The 22,479-nt window shown below is 39.4% G+C and overlaps 1 protein-coding gene across 5 annotated transcripts in view; it reads left to right on the top strand.

Annotated features, from left to right (window-relative positions):
- SYTL5 (synaptotagmin like 5) overlaps positions 1–22,479 on the top strand; it is a 173,846-nt gene that overhangs the window by 32,959 nt on the left and 118,408 nt on the right. For 3 of the 5 annotated variants that reach the window (XM_087721796.1, XM_087721797.1, XM_087721800.1), the window contains exon 2: positions 16,570–16,914. In XM_087721796.1, the coding sequence (XP_087577922.1) occupies positions 16,796–16,914 (119 nt within the window). In that variant the 5' untranslated portion in view covers positions 16,570–16,795. Of the gene's footprint in view, positions 1–7,429; positions 7,475–8,579; positions 8,660–16,569; positions 16,915–22,479 lie in introns of those variants that run through there. The other 2 variants (XM_087721799.1, XM_087721798.1) reach the window with 2 other exon arrangements.

Genomic DNA, 22,479 nt, shown 5'->3' with positions numbered 1-22,479 from the left:
CCAGTGCAACATATTCTGCTATACTGGGCAACTGGACAGCATTTGTGAGTCACAATCAGGACTTGGGATTTGGAGATCTTTATTCTGCTACCTCTTCAGTGAGGGAATCCCCTTGGAATTGGCAGGGAGATATGATTGCTTGGGTCTTAGTGCCACAACGAAAAAAACAGCCCAGGAGAAGCTTTATGTGGAGGTGGGTAAAGGTGATAGCCTCAGTCTGATTCTGAATGTGTGTGTTTGTGTGTGTGGGTGTCTGTGGGTGTGGGTGGGTGTGTGGGTGTGCATGCAGCTACTTCTACAAGACCGACAATTGAAACATGCTGGGCAAATTTCCCTCCCACCATACTTCCCAAAGTATTCAGGACTTGTTGTGCCAACCACTCCCAAAAGCCACCCCTCCATGAATCCATTCAACTGACTAATTACATCAAGGTAAATGAGGAAAGAAAAATTAGAAATGCATTTCTAAAAGCTGGCCTCAGTATTTGCTGGGCTATTAAGAAAGACTTGGAGGCTGCTTTCTATCTCCAAAAGCATATTTCTGCACTTCTCCTTTAGGAAAATATATTCTGTCTTTTTAAATATTTCCTAAAATATTTCATTCTTCTAGGAGAGGGGTGGATGCTAACTTTCTACAATGCTATGGAAATCTGTTGTATAATAAGAATAATTTTTAACTTTAATGTCAAAATGGAAACAATTTAAAGGGGTCATGTTGAGGATAGTATAAATCATGCCACTGAATAATCTAAATTTAAACAATACTGTGCAGTGACATGCTTCATTAATATTAATCTGACATGCTTAAACATCAATAATTTTTGCAAAGTAACTTCTCTCTTGCCTCATTTACTTTTTATCTGGCAGATTTTGTATCTGACAGAGAATACATTTGTTCTCATCTATTATGTGTGCTGGCTTTTAAAGTATTGCGCTCAAAAAATTCCTTCTCTAAAAGATTAGGTAGAAACTGGCAGTCTGTATCCCAGCTTCATAACTAGAACTGACGAGTTCTAGAAAAACACCTTTTGAAGCAATTATTTTTATCTTGGATGCAAGCTAATTTATTGAAAGGTTTACAACTATCCATATTAAAATTAAAACTTTTATTGCTCTTTATATATTCTATATGACATGTAATGAAGTCACATTTCCCCTTATTTCATTAAGCAACTAAAATGCAACTCTATGCATTTTAGTCAAGCAACTCTATGAAGTAACTTTTTGCTTACTATTGTTTTTATCCTCATAGATAATAGAGTTTAAAGTTATTGAATAACAAGCCAGTACTTCAAAAAGTAACTGGAAGTAGATTTTATATACCTTTATGTCCTTATTAGGAAAATAAAAGGACAACAACAAGTATTAACAATTTTCTTTCTATTATAATCAACAGTTTTTTAAAACTTTTATTGCTTGTTTTGGCTTCTACTCTCTAGCCACTTGTACAGTCTACTCTAAATTTTATAATAGTCTGACTCTTCTCTTTCTTTTAACTCCATAGTCATCCTGTCCTTTTCAGCATATTCAAGTATCTTCCTAATTACCATTTCCTTGGGATTAGGGTTAGGGTGTGCGTGTAGTTTTTTGTTTCCAATTTTGTGTAAAGGCAATCCCAGAAGCGATTAATATGTGGAATATTATATATTGATATTTCTTGTCCATCCTTGGATATATTATACCTAATAAACATAATTCTGGTTTCAATTCTATCTTCTGTTCTGTGATTCCATCCAGCCAATCCTTAATTTTAAGCCAATATTTCCTGGCGTGGGACATGTCCACCACATATGATAGAATGTTTCAGATTTATGTCTACATCTCCAACATTCAGGAGATAGGTTTGGGAACTTCTTGACCAATTTTGCTGGTGGTAGGTGCCATCTGTAGAACATTTTATATAAATTCTGCTTATAAGCTACTGCCATTGTAAGCTTATAGTTTCTTTCCCACAATTTGTCCCACTGTTCTAACTCAATGCTATAGCCCAGGTTATCATTGTCTCTTTTACTGTCTCTTCATTTTATATCTTAAAAGAAAGTTGTATATTTTGGTAATCACTCGAACCACATCATGTAGGAATGCCAATGCTCGGTTGCTGGGTCAAAAGGAGCTGGAGGGGCATGCGTTGTCATCTTGTTCAGTGAAGGCAGTTTGAATTTGCCATTCAAGATGGCCGCTCAAAGCCTGCGATTCTCCGACTGGATTGTACTGCTGGATTGTAATTTCAGCTCTTTTTGTGCCTAGTTGTCTTCCAATCCCACCTTCATCACCAGTGTTAAATTGGGTGAATGGATGAGACAGACACAGGCTTAATGGCAAAACAACAGCTCTTTCTTGGAACAACTATGTACAATCCAGCACTGCTCTGTTTGACAGCTAGCCCTTTTATAGGGAGCGGTCAAATGGCTCAGCCAATCGGCTTCAAGTATTTTCCTGCTGGATCTGAGGACCTTGGTGGAACCTACCATACTGGCTATCAGTATGTAACAATTTCATATAAGTTTAATTAAGCATTTTAAATCTCAAAAACTTCCAGGAAAAAAATAAATCAAAATGGTGTTCAGAAAAGAAATATATATCTGCATAACTTTCTGTATTGCAAACAGTGAAAACTGCAAAACCACAAAGGCAGGTATCAGATGTCACCCTTTACCCCGCCTTCTTGCAGTCTGGCTCAGCAGAGAGGAAGAGAGATGGCAGAATGGCACTGTGCTTTTCCCCCTTTCCCTCCCCTAGTTCCGCAGAGAGGGGGAAAATGGTGAAAAGAACAGAAAACCGCAACCCCCCATGCCCCTCCTGCCTCTCTCGCTCTTCCTTGTTGCAAAGAGAATACAGGGAGGGAAAGAAAAAAGGGAGAAAAAACATTTGTAAAGAGTAACTCACCTCCTTTCTCCACTCAACATCCTTTCAACAAAATAATTTTCTTTATTTCTCTCTAGTTTCAATAAATCACAGATTTTTTCCACAAATTTCTCTCCCACAACCTCCATGGGATCTTTCTCATTTCTTTTCAAACACTGGCTATTGCTTTTTCACTTACTTCACAACAACAACAACAAAACCTTATAATCTACTGTTTTTTATATGAAAGGGAATCTCTCTGAGGGGTGTGTGTCAACACACAGGCATTCACAGGTCTCAGGATCACTTTGCCTTATCACTCTTTATGAGCCTCAGGGCATCTCTCACACACAAACTCACATTTGTACTGCAATCAGACCTTTTTGTGTAAACCAATTTCTCATACAAATTTTTTATTTCATGCTTTGTCTTTCCTTGTGCAACCTGTAGCTCCTTCTCGAAGCAGTGGGAAAACTCAGAGAACAGTTTCAATAATAAATGTGATTGTGGGCCCTAACTACCTCTTGTTTCCCACAACTTCAAGCCCAAGCTGAGAAGCTTACTTATTTTGCTGCCTGGTCAAACATATCACAATCAATTCAATCCCATTCAAATCTACATGCTATTATTATAGATGCACACCTAAGAATTTTTTTACAGAAATCACATCAAATTGATCAAGTCAAATTATCTGAGCCTCCCCATTTAGACAGGTGTTACCTTTTTTTCCTGCTAATTTTTCTTATTTTTGCTCGAAGTTACATGCATTGTTTTATCTTCTTAAGCACCAGATTGTTAATATCTGTCTCTGCCCTAGGGTGTTCTGTGTCTTCTCTTTCTTCTGCTTGGATCTCCCAGGAAGCGCTGGCTGGTTTTTTAAAGATCCAAACTTTTCTCTATCTTTCTTAGACCTCCCAGCAATTGCTGGCTTATTTTTAAAGGTCAAGATGTATAGAGACCTTCGTTAACACATTGTTGCATCTGGGCAGGGCTCTTGAGCTCTACTTTTCTTTTTAAAGGCAACTATTATTGCTGCAACAGCTTTTTAATGTGTCTCTGTGGGCTAGCGCAAAGTCCAAAGGAGAACATGGCTCTCTATGTTTAACTTGGGATTTTTCTGAATTTTCTTTACATATTTCCCTTGGGACCCATTTGAATTGTCCATGGTTAGTTACCAGACTGGAGTAATCATTACCAACTTGATCTAGTGAGACCTTTATTACACCATCTTTTGGATGCGGGTCTCGTGGATCACAGCTCCTCTATCACTCTATCTTTTACCACAGCCTAAAGAACTGCTAGGGACATCTCATCCACATATCTCTCACACAAGTCTCAGATTCTCACAGTCCTACCCAACCCACAAACCACCTAGGTATGTTCACCAGAAATACTTACCCCTAGGTCCGTGCACAGAGTTGCCTGGGTGTTCCAGCAATTCCCACAAATCCAGTCCCTTATCTCTCCTTCTGTTTACAACTGACCTCTATTTAAAATGGGTCGTGTTTTGTTCCATGCTCCAGAACAACCAAGTTGACTGTGGATTGTTGAAAATTAACAGGACATGCCTTCCTCACTCAATCCCACTGTTCAGGGAATCAGAAGAAAACAAAAGAGGAAGAAGGCGGGGCTTAGCAGGCTATTCCTGAAATTCCTCTATTCCGAAGCATTTGGACGGTCCCTTTTTGGACCCAAGCTGTCCTGGAGAGAAAGTGAAAGGTAGGAGGAGATCCAGTGCCCCCAGAGACATTCACAAAGTCTCTGGGGACTTGGAAATTAACCTCCTTTGCCAGTGACTTCCGGATTAGCCATAAGGCTAACTGAAACTGCAGATAGCCCCAAAGAATGGCGAAAGTGTTTCCAGCTGGTAAGATGATTTTATTACTCAGAGAAAGACAGTCCGTCTAAAAATTCAAGCTAATTTAAATTAAAGAACAGAAGAATCTAGTGGTGATTTTGATCTCTTTATTGGTTTATGGACGGTGGTTATCCTACTTTTTAAAATGTTTTAAATGCTATTTACATGGACAAAGGATAGATTACTCCAACATCTCCTCTGATCCTCTGCAAGCGGGCTGTAAACCAATTCACTATAATTTGGCTCCTTACAACTTGACACTTTTATTGCTTGGCTGGATTGATCTAAGATTTGATAAGATTGCACAGTTCCCAGCTTGTTTTTATTTGCAAATACCTCAGAGCTCTCAAGAAAAAATACTAACTGCATACAAATATGGCGTCTATTCAAGCCTCTATTCAAATGATTTTTTCGGCACTACAGAAATTATCTGCCACACATGATAGAATTGAGAGGAAATGGGATTATCTGGTGTTTCTAGCAACAAAATATGAGGGGAAAATGAGAATGTTGAACATTTGAATGTTCTTCAAATACAAACTAAGGATGTCAGAGATAAAGATTCTCAATTTGCTGATATTCGGGGCAACTGGTTTACCTCTGAGGGAGAAAAAGATGGAGTGTCTGAAGGGGGAGCAGCCACACAGAAGATTTACTTCAAAAGACAGGGCGCAGGAGGAGTGAGAAGCATTAAAGAATTTATACTTTATGAAATACCATCTGCAAAACCTTTGATACCACCACTGAGAATTAAAGACAAGCTGATAAAGGAAATAAAAGGAGGACAGCAGCATTATATGAGAGGCACCATAAGCAAAAAGGTGCAAAGATTTCTTCGTATGGACTTGCTTATAAAGATGTTTGGGGAATTGGACCCACGAATGGCAACAGATTTAAGGGTTCTGTTACTGGAGAGACACAGGCTGATAGATGGAAGAGTATAATTTAAAACTAGCTAAACCTAGTTAAATTCATTTGTAATAGATATAGTTGAATAATAATTGATAATGATAGTAATGTATATAATGTCGGTAGGCCATCAGGCTAGCAACCCCACCCCCACCCTCACCCTCACCCTAACTTTAAACCTAACCTAACTTAAACTAACCCCACCCTATTCTAATCTAGCCCTACCCTGTCCCTAGCCTGACCCTACAGCAGCACAACAGCAGAAGGAGGCGTCAGACAACCTGGGGGGGGGTCGGGTCCCCCCAAACAGTCACCGACAGCCGCTTCCATGGCAGCCAAGATGGTCTCAGCCTGCTCTTCCAGGCTCCAGCAGGTATCCTCGGCCCCGACGGTCAGGAAGTCCCCGCCCGCCTCTCACCACAGGCGGCACCGCAAAGTTCGCAAGATGGTTAGTTCAATTCGCCTAGTTACTTGAGTAATGACCCAAAAAACTCCACAGCATCCTCTCTGGGTATTCGCAGCGCTTAACGGCAGTCACAGTGGGATCGGGGCTTCCTCAGAAACCCTTAGCCAACAGGCAGCAGAGCCCCTCCAAAACCGCTGAGCCACAGTATCCTCTAAAAGCGTCTAACAATAGAGCCAGGGCAATCTCAGGCCATGGTGTTCTTAGTCAGCCTCAATGACCACGACAGTCATACGGGAGCTCCAGCAAAGTCAGCCCCCCCCAGGGTCAAAACTCCCCTAGGGCAGCTGGGCCGCGGCGCTCCCAAGCCACGTCGTTCACAAACAGCCTCGGCATCCACAGGCGTCCTCAAGCGGCTGGGCTGCGACGTTCCCAAATGGCCACGGCATTCCCAGGTGGCCTCGGTGATTGTAACAGTCAGAGGACCCCTCTCGGGCAGCCGGGCCGCGGTGTTTTCAAACGCCGTTCTAGCAACTGCAGCGCTCCCAGCTGGTCTCAACAGTCACGGCGCGCAGATGGAAGCTCCGGTGAGATCTCCCGACCAGCTGAGCTGCGGTGACTTCAAACAATGTCGGCGTCGGCGTTTTTGAGCCCGGCATCTTCGCCGTCTTTGAGCCCGGCAGCTCTGGAGAGCAAATGTCACTCCAATTCACTGCCGGCAACAACACCCTGATGAATTGTTCGTCCTCAGCCTTTCAATTGGGTTGGTTCCCGGGCACCGTTTCACCTCTTCCAAGCCAGTTATTCTTAGGCAAAGCCGGAGTGGTAAGCTCGGCAGACATCTTCCTTGCTCATGCGCAGATGATAAAACTATATACAGTTAAATCTTAACTAATATGGGGGAAATGCTATGATATACGATATAATTAAATAAAGAAAGGAGAATGATAATAAATTATATACATGGAGGATGAAATTTTTGGTATTAAATATTATGGATGTTTAGCTAAAACAGGATATGAGGATTTGATGCTAATGGAGGATTTTATAAACAAGTAAATGAAATGCCAGCATGTGGTTAGGGATTAAATCTTTGATATAGTTAAGGATGAAGGATGTTTAAACAACTGTAGTCAACTAAAAGTGGAGGTATGATGATGTTAATATGGTAAACATTTGAGTTAAGATATTTGAATTAATATGAATTAATGGAAGAGATGCACAAAAACTTGTTGTAACCAGCTGATATACTTTTTTATAACATATACTGGTTGTGTTTTTTTTCTCTGTTTTGTTTTTTGTTCTTTTTTGTTTTGACTTTTTTTCCCCCCACTGTTGTGGGTATGTGTTGTTTATGTAACAAAAAATAAAAAAAAATTATATATAAAAAAGAAGAAAACAAAAGAATGCCCTCATTCTCCACCAATTCGTTGGAAATGTCTTCAGACAACAAAAACTGGGTCAGTGAAAATAAAGAGACTTTATTGAAAGAAAATAATAATAATGGCAGTTTGCAAAGTGGGGTGAATGTCAGGCTACACCTTCAACATGAAGTTTTGAGCCAAGAGACACACCTAAGATTTCAAAAGCATTACATTTTATAGTTTTCTATCTCTACGCCCCCCATGCCCCTCCTACGCCAGATCCAGTGACTGATCATAGCTAATCCGAGGCGCCTTTAGAGACAACATAATCTCTTTACATGTTCATCAACATCTCCCCATAACTGTCCATAAAGTATTATACTAACATCGCTTTTTCCTATCTCTGTCTCCTTGGCATTAAGGAATGTTCCCTCAGCAGGGCCTCTTTCTAATAGTCTACAAATAAAAGAGCATCTATTATATATTTCTACTTCCTTTTCTCTAACTATCTTAAAGCAGAATAATGTTTATATATATTTCTACCTGTATACCTACATACTATTTTATTTTTGAATTTTCTTATTTCCTACATCAGGATACTAAATTATCTCTTTCTTTTGTTTGCTCAAATTACTTTCTCTCGTATCTATCTGTACCTGTTACACATTAACTCTTCTAGCATTAAGGAATGTACTCAAAAAGATAGGAGTGAAAGTTCTTCATGAAAGACAGTGTCCTTTCTTATAAAAGGATTATATAAAAGGATTTATAATGTAAAAAGGTTATAATTGATTTCATGCATATGTTTTACAGAGGTATATAACAATTAAATGCTTAAAAGAAAAATACTTTTAAAACAGCATAATATATATATTTACAATAGAAAATATGTTCATAGAATGATAAGTTTCCCTTCATTATTATTATTCCCTTCATTATATTTATTTTTGAATTCCTTTATTACTTCAATTAGAAATGATAGTTAATAATTATTCTTAAAAGGCTGCCACTTCACATACTCATTTTAGTTTTTTATAATGCACAATAGATTTCCTTTTTCCTTTGGAAATTAATAGGGTTAGTGCTACAGGTATTTCCTTGTTCTTTGATAATTGGCTGCTGGTGATAAATATTGCATCATACTATTGGGTGTGTGTTTTGTGCAAATAGCTTCCTGATAGAAGAACAGCTGGTTTTTCAGGTTAATGGATAGAGTAACCAGTATCAGTACTCTGTAAAGTTGCTTACAAGGAACATTTCAGCTATTATACCCTGGATATGGTAAGGCTTGATTAATCAGAATGCCATTTGCATTCTCATTTAAAAACATATACATTCATAGACTCCTGTAATTATATATTTCTCTTTTTCAAGCTATCCTGGAACGTAAGAGTAAGAAATGATGTTTAATTAATTTGTTTAACATAATAGCTGTGACTTTAACTTCCTGTTCGGGCAATGAATAAAACTGAGATGTTCCCAAGTTATAAATTTCTGTAATTTCTGTTTGAAATATAGCATAAGAAATCATTCACTCTGTGAAATAATCAAAGGTTTATTCTAGACTGTTGTAATTGAATAATACTTTTTTCTTTGCTTCTTAAAGTACTTTTATAATCTCAACAGATCAGACTTAAGTGTGTGTTATTATAATGGGATGTTACGTTACTGTGCTGCTCTTCATCTTCAGGAACAAAATAAGGGAAATTTCAGTGTTAGTTGTTAGATATAATAATTTACTCAAAGCCTGTTGATCAAAATTACAAAGGTGCTCAATGAAAGGACTTATAGCAGATGCTCAAACTTAAGATTGTTGCACCAGCCCCATGGTTACCTAATTGCAATCTGGGCTCCTGGCAACTTGTTTGCACTTATGATGGATTGCCAAGCCTTCCGTGATCCAGGGACGTGCAGTCACTAGAGGCAAGGGAGGCGGAGCCTCACCAGTCTCCTCAGGAAAAAGAAAGAAATTTAAATATTTTTTTAAAATAATTAAAGCCAAGATAGTTGCTACCAGATTCCAGCTCACAGTGGCTTGGTGTCTGCTTAGTGTTAACCAAAGCAGGAGGCGAGAGAACTTGGGGCCTCTTTTCCATAAGGAATTTTTCGCCTTCTAAAAGTTAATAAAGAGTTAAAAGGCAAAGAAGTTCAGATGGAAAAGAGGCACTAATTCTCCCGCCTCCTGATTTGGAAGCAGCCAATCGTGTCTTCTTGAGCATGCTTACGTTGGGCGGGGTGTGCTTCAGAGGAGAGAGGAGTGAGCGAGAAGGAGGAGGCTGCCTGCCTCTTTGCTGCAGACCTGGGTGCTTGGCGGCTCCCACGATGCAAAGTAAGTGCCCCACCATCCCCGATGCTGCCGCCCACTGCCCCAGCCTGCTTCTCCAGGCTCCACCGCTGGAAGTCCCGGATCGCCTCTGGGGGAAGGCTGGGTGAGAAGTGGAGCGAAGCTTCTCTGCGGCCTCTCGGCGCTGCCCAGAGGCTCTTGCAGGAGCACGTGTCAGCGGCCGGCGGCCTGGAGCGGCCCCGGTTGTGAGACAAGGGAGCACCTAAAGCAGCCCCTGCCGCCGCCGCCACCACCACTCCTTTGCCCGGCAGGGCGGTGGTGGCGGCAGCGGCAGCGGCTACTTTAAGTGCTCCCTTGTCTGTCTCACAGCCGGGGCCACTCCAGGCCACCGGCCGCTGACACGTGCTCCTGCAAGAGCCTCTGGGCAGCGCCGGGAGGCCGCAGAGAAGCTTCGCTCCGTTTTTCACTCAGTCTTCCCCCAGAGGCGATCCGGGAGTTCCAGCGGCGGAGCTTGGAGAAGCAGTGGATGCAGGCCGGGACAGCGGGGGGGCAGCGGGGCACTTTGCATCGCGGGAGCCACCAAGCGCCTTTGCTGCAGACCCGGGCGCTTGGTTGCTCCCGTGATGCAAATTCCCCCCCCCGCCGAGCCTCACCAGGTATCAACCTCACCGCACGTCACTGCTGTGATCATGTGATCACCATTTGCCATCTTCCTTGCTGCTTCTTCAGAAAGTCAACAAGGAAGGGAAGGAACTTGCTTCTGACATTCCAGCAGGAAAACTTGCAAGGCGCTTTGTGTTTTGGTGGAGTGTGCCCCCTCCAAAGGAAGGCAGAGCAGCAAGATGCTGTGCAGAGAAACAAAGCTGTGACAACTTTGCTTCTCCCCATAGTATACTGCCTCTCCCTACCTAACTTATGAAAGTTATGAAAAAGTATTACAAAAAGGTTGAAACTCTGTAAAATTACTTTCTTTGGAAAGATGTACCATGTCTACTAGTTTCATCCACTAGTGTCAACCCACACAAACCCATAAAAATATAGAAGTTTGGATGCTTTTCCATATTTTTAAGATCAAATCTTGAGTCTTATGGACTTTAAATTTTAAATACAAGACAGCCCTTACAACAGTTCATTTAGTGACCGTTCAAAGTCACAACAGCACGAAAAAAGTGACTTATGAGCATTTTTCACACTTACGACTGTTGCAGCATCCTCATGGTCACATGGTCAAAATTCAGATACTTGGCAACTGGTTCATACTTATGACAATTGCGATATTATGTGTACAGCTTTTGCAACCTTCTGACAAGCAAAATCAATGGGGAAGCCAGATTAACTTAACAACCATGTTACTAACTTAATGACTGCAGTGATTCACTTAAGAACTTACAATACAATACAATAGGAGAGTTGGAAGGGACCTTGGAGGACTTCTAGTCCAACCCCCTGCCTAGGCAGGAAACCCTATACCATTTCAGACAAATGGCTATCCAACATCTTCTTAAAGACTTCCAGGGTTGGGGCATTCACAACTTCTGGAGGCAAGCCGTTCCACTGATTAATTGTTCTAACTGTCATGAAATTTCTCCTCAGTTCTAAGTTGCTTCTCTCCTTAATTAGTTTCCACCCATTGCTTCTCGTTCTGCCCTCAGGTGCTTTGGAGGATAGTTTGACTCCCTCTTCTTTATGGCAACCCCTGAGATATTGGAACACTGCTATCATGTCTCCCCTAGACCTTCTTTTCATTAAACTAGACATATCCAGTCCCTGCAACCATTCCTCATATGTTTTAGCCTCCAGTCCCCTAATCATCTTTATTGCTCTTCTCTGCACTCTTTCTAGAGTCTCCACATCTTTTTTACATTGTGGCGACCAAAACTGAATGCAGTATTCCAAGTGTGGCCTTACCAAGGCATTATAAAGTGGTATTAACATTTCATGTGATCTTGATTCTATCCCTCTGTTTATGCAGCCTAGAACTGTGTTAGCTTTTTTGGCAGCTGCTGCACACTGCTGGCTCATATTTAAATGGTTGTCCACTAGGACTCCAAGATCCCTTTCACAGTTACTACTGTTGAGCAAGGTACCATCTATACTGTACCTGTGCATTTTGTTTTTCTTGCCTAAATGTAGAACCTTACTTTTTTCACCATTGAATTTCATTTTGTTAGATAGTGCCCAATGTTCAAGTTTGTCAAGATCCTTCTGTATCTTAAGCCTATCTTCTGGAGTGTTGGCTATTCCTGCCATCTTAGTGTCATCTGCAAATTTGATGAGTTCCCCATTTATCCCCTCATTCAGATCATTGATGAAGATATTGAAGAGTACTGGGCCTAAAACAGAGCCTTAGGGTACTCCACTGCATACCTCCCTCCATGTAGATGCAGTTCCATTGCGGTTCGTCAACCAATTACGAATCCATCTGGTGGTGATGCTGTCTAACCCACATTTTTCTACTTTGTCTAGTAGTAGGATATGGTCTACTTTATCAATGCCTTACTGAAGTCCAAGTAAATTATATCGACAACATTCCTCTGGTCCACTAATTTTATCACTTGTCAAAGAATGCAATAAGATTAGTCTGGCATGATCTGTTTTTGACAAACCCATGTTGGCTTTTGGCTATTACTTCATTTACTTCTAGGTGTTCACTAATTCGTTGCTTGTCTTTTCCAGAATCTTCCTGGTATTGAGGTCAGGCTGATAGGTTTATAGTTTCCTGGATCTATTTTTTTCCCTTTTTTGAAGATGGGAATCACATCAGATCTTTTCCAGTCCTCTGGCAGTTCCCCGGTGCTCCAGGATCTCTGAAAGATATAGTTCAGTGGTTCTGAGATCTCATCTGTCAGTTCATTCAGAACCCTGGGGTGTAATTCATCCAGTCCTGGTGATTTGAACTCATCTAGGGTAGACAGGTGCTCACCATTTTCTTCCCTATTTCAACTTTTGTTCCTAATCTGATTTTTATGGTGCTGTTTTTGGTAGGTTGGACTGTTTTTTTCCGTTTGTGTAAAGACAGATGAAAAGATGAGTTAAATAGTTCTGCTTTCTCCCTGTTGCTTGTCACCTTCTTGCCATTTTCTCCCAGCAATGGATCAATTGTTTCCTTAACCTTTTTCTTGTTTTTAACATGTTGGAAGAAGCTTTTTTTGTTATTTTTTTACTTTTGTGGCAAGCATTTCTTCATTGTGAGCCTTAGCTTTCCTCACTTCATCTTTACAGGCTCAGGCTCTTTGCTGATATTCTGCCTTAGTTATGTCCCCCTCTTTCCACTTTTTATATTTATCCTTTTTGTCTTTCAATTTGTCAGAGAGTTCTTTAGGCAGCCATGCTGGTTTCTTTTGGGAGCTGTTATTTTTCTTCTTCATTGGTATTCTGCTAGACTGGGCTTTTATAATCTCATTTTTCAAAATTTCCCAAGCTTCTTGAGTTATTTTCCCCTTGAAGATTCTCATCCATGGAATCCTTCCCAAGCTCTCTCTAAGTTTATTGAAATTAGCTCTCTTAAAGTCCAATACTCTATTTTGACTTGTTCTACTACTTGTGTTTGCATAATGTTGAATTCCAGTATTGCATGATCGCTTGCCCCCAAGATTCCTGTAGCTTCAACACCTTCTATCATTTCTTCTCTGTTAATGAGAATTAAGTCCAATATGGCCGAACCCCTTGTTCCCTTCTCTACCTTTTGGGAAACAAAATTGTCTGCTAGGTTTGTTAGGAACCTGTGGGATCTTCCACTTGATGCAGAGTTTGTTTCTCAGTTGATGTCAGGGTAGTTAAAATCCCCCATTACTATTGTGGTGTGCTTCCTACATACTTAGTTAGCTGAGTAGCAAAAAGTTCATCTACTTCCTCTGCTTGGTTGAGTGGCCTGTAGTATAGACTTTTGGCAATGTCACCCCCCCCCTTTATTATTGACCCAAATGCATTCAAGATAGTTCTCATCATTGTTGTGCTCTATTTCTGTAGAAATGTAGTTATTTCTTATATATAGTGCAACTCCACCTCCTCTTTTATTTGGTCTATTTATTTTAAGTAATTTAAATCCTTCTAGCTGTATGTTCCAATTATGGGTTTCATCCCACCAAGTTTCTGTAATGGCAACAATATCGTATCTGCCCTCATTTACTTGAATTTCTAATTCACCCTATTTATTCCTCATGCTCTGTGCATAGGTGTATAGACATTTGAGTCCATTTTGATTGACCCTGTGTTTACTGTCTACATAACCTGTGTTATGCCTGACTGCCCCTATTTTCTTGCCACTTATATGTTTCATGCACACGGTATGGCACTCACTATTAAATGCTTGGTTTTGCTTGACAGCAGGAGTGATAATCTTACCTACACAAACATCTATGTTACGTGCACTGATAACCCTATGAATTTTAGATTGCTGGGGACAGAAATGTTCCGTATCAATTAATTCTCTGTCCCCGCTGTTTAGTTTAAATGTTTATGCAGAAAATCTGTGAATTTAATGCCAAGTAACTCAGTCCCTTTCTTGGATTGGTGCAAACCATCTCTTATGTACAATTTTTCATTGGACCCGCTGCAGGCATCATGACTAATAAAACAAAAGCCTTCCCTTTTACACCACTCCTTTAGCCACACATTAAACTCTGCTACATCCTGGCCCTTCCCTTTTTGTTCCTTATATACTGGTATAACCTCTGAGAAGATAAGCTTACAACCTATACTACTAAGTTCATATCCCAAGCTCTGGAAATCAAACTATGGCAAGAAAAGTCAATAAAAAGGTCAAAACTCACTTAACAAATGTTTTACTTAGCAACACAAATGTTGGGGTCAATTGTGGTCATAACTAGTACCTGTAATGCTAATTTTGAGAATCCAGTTCAAGTCAGAGTGATTTGCATACCCTATAGATTCATTGGATGCAAATTTGGTATGTTCTTGTCCAGCTAAAATAGATCACTTAATATGCATGTAGTATGAGAATATGGACAGGTTCTTTTCAGAGGTGAGTTGTATTATATCACGCTTGACCCTTGCTGGCCAGGGAGAACACACTCAATGGCAAATGATGAATGTATCTTTGTGATACAGAATGATTTTTTTTATTTATACAAATGTAGTGGTGAAATTTTGTACTCTAAATTATTAGGTTTTTAACAGAATTCATTATTATAATTTTTGGCAAGATCTTGAAGTTTATAACTATGTTTTATTTTCATTTTCATTTCATACAGTCACATATATACTGTGCATAACCGGGGCCATATAACTTTGAGCAATAAACACAGCCATCCTTGTCAACAATACTCCCCAAAATACAAACCCAATATACCACTTCAACCCTCCATACACCCTTTCTTTCACCCCCCTCCAACTTTCCTTTCTCCCCTACAACATTCCCCTCTACCCTACTTCCCCTCCCCCTCTATCACTCCTCTCTCCCAATACACTCCCTCCCTCCCATCTCACCCTCCCTCCGATCCTCTCTCCCACCCTCTCTACCCCTCTTTCTGATCTTGAAGTTTATAGAGGAGTATTATCACTCTATGGGATGCAGTGGCTCAGTGGCTAAGATGCTGAACTTGTTGATCAGAAAGGTCAGCAGTTCAGCGGTTTGAATCCCTAGCGCCATGTAATAGAGTGAGTTCCCATTACTTGTCCCAGCTTCTGCCAATCTAGCAGTTTGAAAGCATGTACAAATGCAAGTAGAAAAATAGGAACCACCTTTGTTATTTCAGCATTCTGTGTGCCTTCTTCATTTAGTCATGACAGCCACATGACCATAGAGATGTCTTTGGAGAGCGCTGGCTAAAAAGAGATGAGCACTGCTCCCAAGAGTCAGGAACGACCAGCACATATGTGCGAAGAGAACCTTTATCTTATTATAGCTCTACAGTATTCTAGGAAAGTAGATTACATTGGATGAAAGTGGATATCTAGGTAATTGACCTAGATCTATTTCAAACTGGCTTTAAGGCTTTTTATAGGAGAAAGACTAGTTGAATAATCTCATAGAGCTTGAAAAAGCAAACATAGTTATCTTGGTTCTATTTGACTTCTTAATGGCTTTTGTTAGGTTGCAAGAATAATTTCAAAAGGTAGTGCTAAGAGATTCCCATTCATCCAAAATCTGTTGGCTTGTGATGTCCCTTAAGCGTCCATCTTCTCCTCTAATATTTAGCTTTTTCATGGTACTGAAAAAGACTGTCCACGAACTATGGATTCAGTATTGTTGTGGATATACAACATTTGTAGTTTCATTTTGCCAGATAATACTTGAATTAGATTAACTAAAACAAAATCCACCTGTAGTGCATATATAAAAGCATTGGTGGTACACTATAGGTACCTGCTAATGACACTCATTTCTTTTTTCAGTCAAAATCAAGATAACTGATTAAGTTCTAAATCAGTGTTGAAAACTGCCAAACAAACTGAACTTTGTCCAGAGGAGACAGAAATATTGTAATCCTATTTAGTCAGATGGAAGATCAGGAAATATGATTCAACCTCTGTTAGACTGAATTATCTTGTGAAGACTGAGAGTCACATCTCAGTTGAGCTGCTGAAATCAACCTTAATCCAGGTGCCTTGGGATTCCTTGTTCAATTCCATGGGTCAGTACTCACTAGGAATGAGTTTGTTCAGTTAAAACAAGTATTCCAACTGAGTCTGTTCCTGGGAATGAGAAATTTAGCTAGAGTCATGTAAAAGATAATTTTTTGACAGGTCCAGAATGCTGCAATGAAATATGTTCAATTGTTGAAATAACTTCCCTAGCTATTTTGTTTTTAATTGTCATTCAATTTCAGATGTTATTTCTATTAATTAAATATTCCAGTTGTACAAATTACTAAAACATTAAATCATTCAAGAAATAGCTTAAGTAAATGTGTATTTAATTTTAATTTTGTTGTTTTCATTTCAGGTAAAATGATTTAGGATAATCGATGAAAGAAGTTCACAGCATGTTCAGGAATTCAAACAAAAGTTCCTGTGAACATTCAAATCACTGAAATGACCAAAATCTCTTTATCTGAAACATATGAATTAGCTCTTGACAAGAAACTATAGCACTTGAAAGTTTCTTAAACTTTGCATCTTATTGTCTGCGCGAAAACACATCTATTGAAGAATATAACAATTGAAGGAACATGTCTAACAATGCAGAAATAATCAACCTATCATTTTTATTAGAGCATGAAAGAGAAACAATATTGGGAGTATTAAAAAGAGATGAATACTTGAAAAAAACGGAAGATAAACGAATCAGGTAATCTTTAAAAAATATCTATACTATTTAAAACACCAAATACTAAAGCTTGGTTTGGAAATGTGTGGCTGTTATCATTGTTAATAGTGATAATTATAAATGTTCCATTTTGCTCATTTTTCATGTGCACAGCTTTGGCCTCCAACAGTCTGATTTACCCTTTAGAAAAATAAACTTTTTAAAAAGATTATTATTTGTGATAACTGTAGCCTAATTACAAATTGTTGATATGAAACATATGTGCACATCAAAATTCAAAAAATTTTGCTACTGGTTCTGTGGGCGTGGCTTTGTGGGCCTGGCAGGGGAAGGATACTGCAAAATTCCCATTCCCTCCCCAATCTCAAAATTTCTGCTACTGGTTCTCCAGAACCTGTCTGAATACCGCCTCTGGTGCACATTCACAATATAGTCCTGCATGGTTTCACAGAAATGGATATGTTGCCCAAAATAATAGGTGTGTCTAGCACTAACATTATTTTAAAATGATGTTCCACATATACAAACGTACACATACATCAATTGTACAGTACTGTAGCACAAACCTTTTATACTTTATTGAAATTATTGAATGAACTATGGTTATATCTTCTGGTTTTGCTTATATATGGTAATATGCATACGTTCACAGGTTATAAGTTCTTTTACAAATTCTTCTTTTATTGTTAATTGTTAATTCTAACTAATATTATATTTCCCATTCTCTCGCTCAGGAACTGCATTTAATATTAACTATTAATCTATTGTTTGGGATCCATTTTTTCTTTGTTCTTAAATATTTTATAGGAAGCACTCTAGTTAATTTCTGTGTGCATTTAAAATAGTTTAGGCTATTAACTGATCTTAGCATTATTTTTTCTTACAATTTTGTACATTGTAGGGAAAGAATTTTGCACTTGCCTTCCGTTGTGTGCTTCGGTTTAAAACCCTAATGGCACAATTGAAGCTGCTGGTGCAAAATAAGCATTAATAAGGCATGAGTGAAACTGATATTGGCAATTTTTAAAAATGGTTAGTATTCAAACTATATACTATTTTTAAATTTTTGTATTATGTTTGTATTTCTGTTTATCCTGGCCCTAAGCAAGATAGATAAGTATAGAAAATTGGCTAAAAATCAAATCTTTTTCAGATAATAAGTCACAAATTATCACTGTCTCTTCGGGATGGTTTAGGTTCAAAAGAACCATCCAGCACCAGAGATATCAATAGCAATCTTGGAGCTGCAAGATTGCATGTCATCTCATCCAGACGTCAGCCCTGCCCTCCAGACTGATCTGCTAAAATCTTTTGCCTTTACCCACCCTTTTTTGGGCTTTACCCACCCATCATTTTTGGGCTCGCAGCCAGTCAGAGCCGAGGACTGATAAAGTTCTTTCCTTTTAAGTTTGTCTGCGTGTCGTCTGTTAACGAGCGGAGAAGGGGGGACAGAACACAACCTAAACTAGGGAAAATATTTACTACATTGCCACGATGCAAGATCTATATATTAAGGATACAATTTCAGCAGAGCAAATCTACACAGATGACGATGGAAGAATCTTAATGTTAGTTAGTTAGTTAGTTTATTAGTTTTGTATGCCGCCCACTCCCGAAAGACTCCGGGCGGCTCACAATAAAATAGGGAAAGGGGAATAAATAAGACAATACAAAAAAATTAAAAATGGACAACATTCACAATTGAAACGGGGCTGGATATCTCAACAGCCCCCAGCCTGTTGGAACAGCCAGGACTTGGTAGCTTTACGGAAGGCCGGGAGGGTGGTAACGGTCCAGATCTCCACGGGGAGCTCATTCCAGAGGGCCAGAGCAGCAACAGAGAAGGCTCTCCCCCTGGGGGTTGCCAGCCGGCATTGGCTGGCAGATGGAACCCGGAGAAGGCCAAGCCTGTGAGATCGAATCAGTCTTTGGAAGGTAATTGGCAGGAGGCGGTCTCTCAGGTACCCAGGTCCGATGTCATGCAGGGCTTTATAAGTAACAACTAGCACCTTGAAGCGTGTCCGGAGACCAATAGGCAGCCAGTGCAGCTCGCGGAGGATAGATGTGACGTGGGTGTACCTGGGTGACCCACAATCGCTCGCATGGCTGCATTCTGGACTAGCTGAAATCTTCGAACACTTTTCAAGGGCTGCCCCATGTAGAGCGCGTTACAGTAATCCAGTCTTGAGGTGACGAGGGCGTGAGTGAAGTGCCTCCTGGTCCAGGTAGGGTCACAATTGGTGCACCAGGCGGACCTGGGTAAAGACCCCCCTGGTCACAGCCAACAAATGGTGATCTAAAGTCAGCTGTGGATCCAGGAGAACTCCCAAATTGTGAACCCTCTCTGAGAGGCGTATAATTTCACCCCCCAGCCTGAGTGATGGAATAGTTTGCCAATCTTTGGGAGGGAGCATCAATAGCCATTCAGTCTTGTCGGGATTGAGTGCAAGCTTGTTCATTCCCATCCAGACCCTAACAGCCTCCAGGCACTGGCACATCACTTCTACCACTTCACTGAGTTGGCACGGGGCGGACAGATACAATTGTGTGTCGTCCGCGTATTGATGGTATTTAATCCCGTGCCGCCGTATGATCTCACCCAGCGGCTTCATGTAGATGTTAAATAGGAGGGGGGACAGGACCGAGCCCTGCAGCACCCCATAGTTTAGGGGCCTAGGGGTCGACCTCTACCCCCCAACCAACACCGACTGCGACCTGTCTGAGAGGTAAGAGGAGAACCACTGTAAAACGGTGCCTCCCACTCCCACCACTTCTAGCCGTCACAGAAGGATACCATGGTCGATGGTATCGAAGGCCGCTGAGAGGTCAAGGAGCACCAGGATAGAGGACTGACCCCTATCCCTGGCTCGCCAGAGATCATCGATCAGCGCGACCAAAGCAGTTTCCGTGCTGGTGGAAATTATGGACAATAACAAGAAAATACTTTTAATAGCAATTTATGCTCCTAACGATAGCCAAGAGGAATTTTATAAAAAAATTAAATATGAAAATAAATGAATTGGACTATGTTAATATTTGTATGATGGGAGACTTTAATGGAATTGTAGATCAGAATATGGACTATAAAACACAAAAAACAACAAAACTAAATAGAAAGATTATTCCTAAATCCTTTTTTTAAATGACTGATGAAATAGACTTAAAAGATATATGGAGAGAAAGAAACCCCAAAATAGACAATATACCTTCTACTCAAATAGACATTTATCATGGTCCAGATTAGATATGATATGGATCTCAACGGAATTGATTTGTGATATACAGGAAATTGACATAGAAACAAGTACCTGGGCCAGTCACAATCCAATGACAATTAAGTGGAAAGGACAAAGGAGAAGATCTAGATGATCTTTAAATAATACTACATTAAAAGAAAAGAATTTTGTACAGAAAATGGAGAAAGAATTGGCGTTTTTCTTCAAAGAAAATAAAAAAGAGGACACATCAATGCAGAATCTCTGGGACACAATGAAGGCTTATGCCAGAGGCTTGATAATAGACTATACAAGAAAAAGAAATATTAAGAAAAGACAAGCTTTTAAAATACTGGATGATGACTACAAGAGACTTGAAAAAGAGCTACAGAAGGCCCCACAAAAAAATGATATGGGATGGGAGGGGCCGATGCCGTGATGAGACGATGTGCAATCTCAAAGCTCTGAGATCGTACTCGACACTTTTATTGCTGGGGGGTTCCAACGGACCTAAATCATCCCAAAGAGATGGTGAACAGGAAGATTACATCTTGCTGATCTCGGGGATAGCACAAAATCTCAGAGAAAAGCAAGGAAAAAGTCTTCTTTTGGCAATAAAAATTCCAGTCTGTCAAGACTGACAAAGTCTGGGCGGCCTCAAAAGAAATATGGAGGAGAAGTGTTAAGCTGGTGAGAATCTTTTATTGTTTTTAAAAAACGGACTGCCTATAAAATCTAAAAGCTAATTTAAATAAAAAAATAGAAGAACTTAGCAGCGAATTTGATTTTTGTAATGGTTCTGGACAGTGGTTATCTTACTTTCTAAATGTTATTTACATGGATTGATTCTAAGTAAACCTTTTCAAATGGATGGATTATCCTAACATTTCTTCTGACTCTGTAAGCTATTTCGACACTTTTACTGCTTGGCTGTTCTGGCTTAAGATCTGATAAGATTTTACAGCTGTTCCTCTGAAATTTGTTTTCGCTTGCAGAGAGTTTCAATCTTGCTGAGCTTCTAAGAAAAAATATAACTGCGTATAAACATGGTGTCTCTTCAATATTTAAAACTTTGGTATTAAATATTATGGATGTTTAGCTAAAACAGGATATGAGGATTTAATGTTAATGGAGGATTTTATAAATAAGTAAATGAAATGCCAGCATGTGGTTATGTATTAAATCTTGATATATTTTAGGATGAAGGACGTTTAAATAACTATAGTCAAATAAAAGTGGAGGTATGATGATGGTAATATAATAAATATTTGAGTTAAGATATTTGAATTAATATGAGTTATATGATGACAGTGGAAGAGATGCCCAAAAGCCTTTTGTAATCAGCTGATACACTTTCTACAGCATGTAAAGAATGTGGATTTGTATGTTTGTTTTGAAAATAAATTTTTTTTTTACAAAAAAATGATATTAAAGTAAAAATGGACACAACTAAACATAAAATGGGGCTAATGGAAAAGGAGGAATTAGCACAAAAAAATAGAAGTGCTAAACAGAATTATTTTGAAAATGCAAATAAACCAGGGAGATGGCTAGCATATAAATTGAAAAAAGAGAGAGAATCAAGAAAAATAATGCAACTAATAGATGATCAAGGGCAAATTTGTTATGGAAACAGAGAGAAGAACAAAATTATACAAGAATACTATGGGATATTATATAAACAAGAGAAGATAGAGGAGGAAAGAGTTAAACAATATGTGCAAAAAGCAAATTTACCCCAGATAACTAAAGAAACTGAAATGATGCTAGAAGGTAATATAACGATGATGGAATTAGTTGAAGTCCTTAAAAAACAAAACAATGGAAAAGCTCCAGGTCCAGATGGACTACCAGTAGAATTTTATAAGACTTTACAGGAATCATTGTATCTCTCATTGTTAGAAGTTATGAACGAAGCCATGTTAAAGATGAAGATACCCAAATCTTGGTCAGAAGCTTATTTAATACTGGTGCCAAAGGAGGACAACAACCCACAGCAAATTAAGAATTATAGACTAATTTCCCTGCTAAACTCAGATAATAAAATATTTGCCTCAATACTGGCAGAAAGACTCAAAAGATACTTAAATAACTTTATTCATCCTGATCAAAATGCATTTCTGCCAAAGAGACAAATTAAAGATAATATGAGAATAATCATTGACACTTTGGAATATTATGAGGCACATCCTGAAAAACAAATGGCGTTGATATTAGACGCTCAGAAGTCCTTTGATAATGTGAATTGGTGATGTATGTTGCTACAGTTGGAACAGATGGGCTTTGGCAAGAAATTTATTCAAACCATACAAACCATATACCACAAACAAACAGCAAAGATAATGATAAATGGAGAATTGACAATTTCCAT

This window comes from Thamnophis sirtalis, unplaced genomic scaffold (genome assembly GCF_051295495.1).
Source record: "Thamnophis sirtalis isolate CommonGarterSnake01/CBP01778 unplaced genomic scaffold, rThaSir2_p1.2 scaffold_8, whole genome shotgun sequence".
Classification (NCBI taxonomy): Eukaryota; Metazoa; Chordata; class Lepidosauria; order Squamata; family Natricidae; genus Thamnophis; species Thamnophis sirtalis.
The sequence above is the reverse complement of the archived record's forward strand: the minus strand, read 5'-3'. Positions and strand labels throughout refer to the sequence as shown.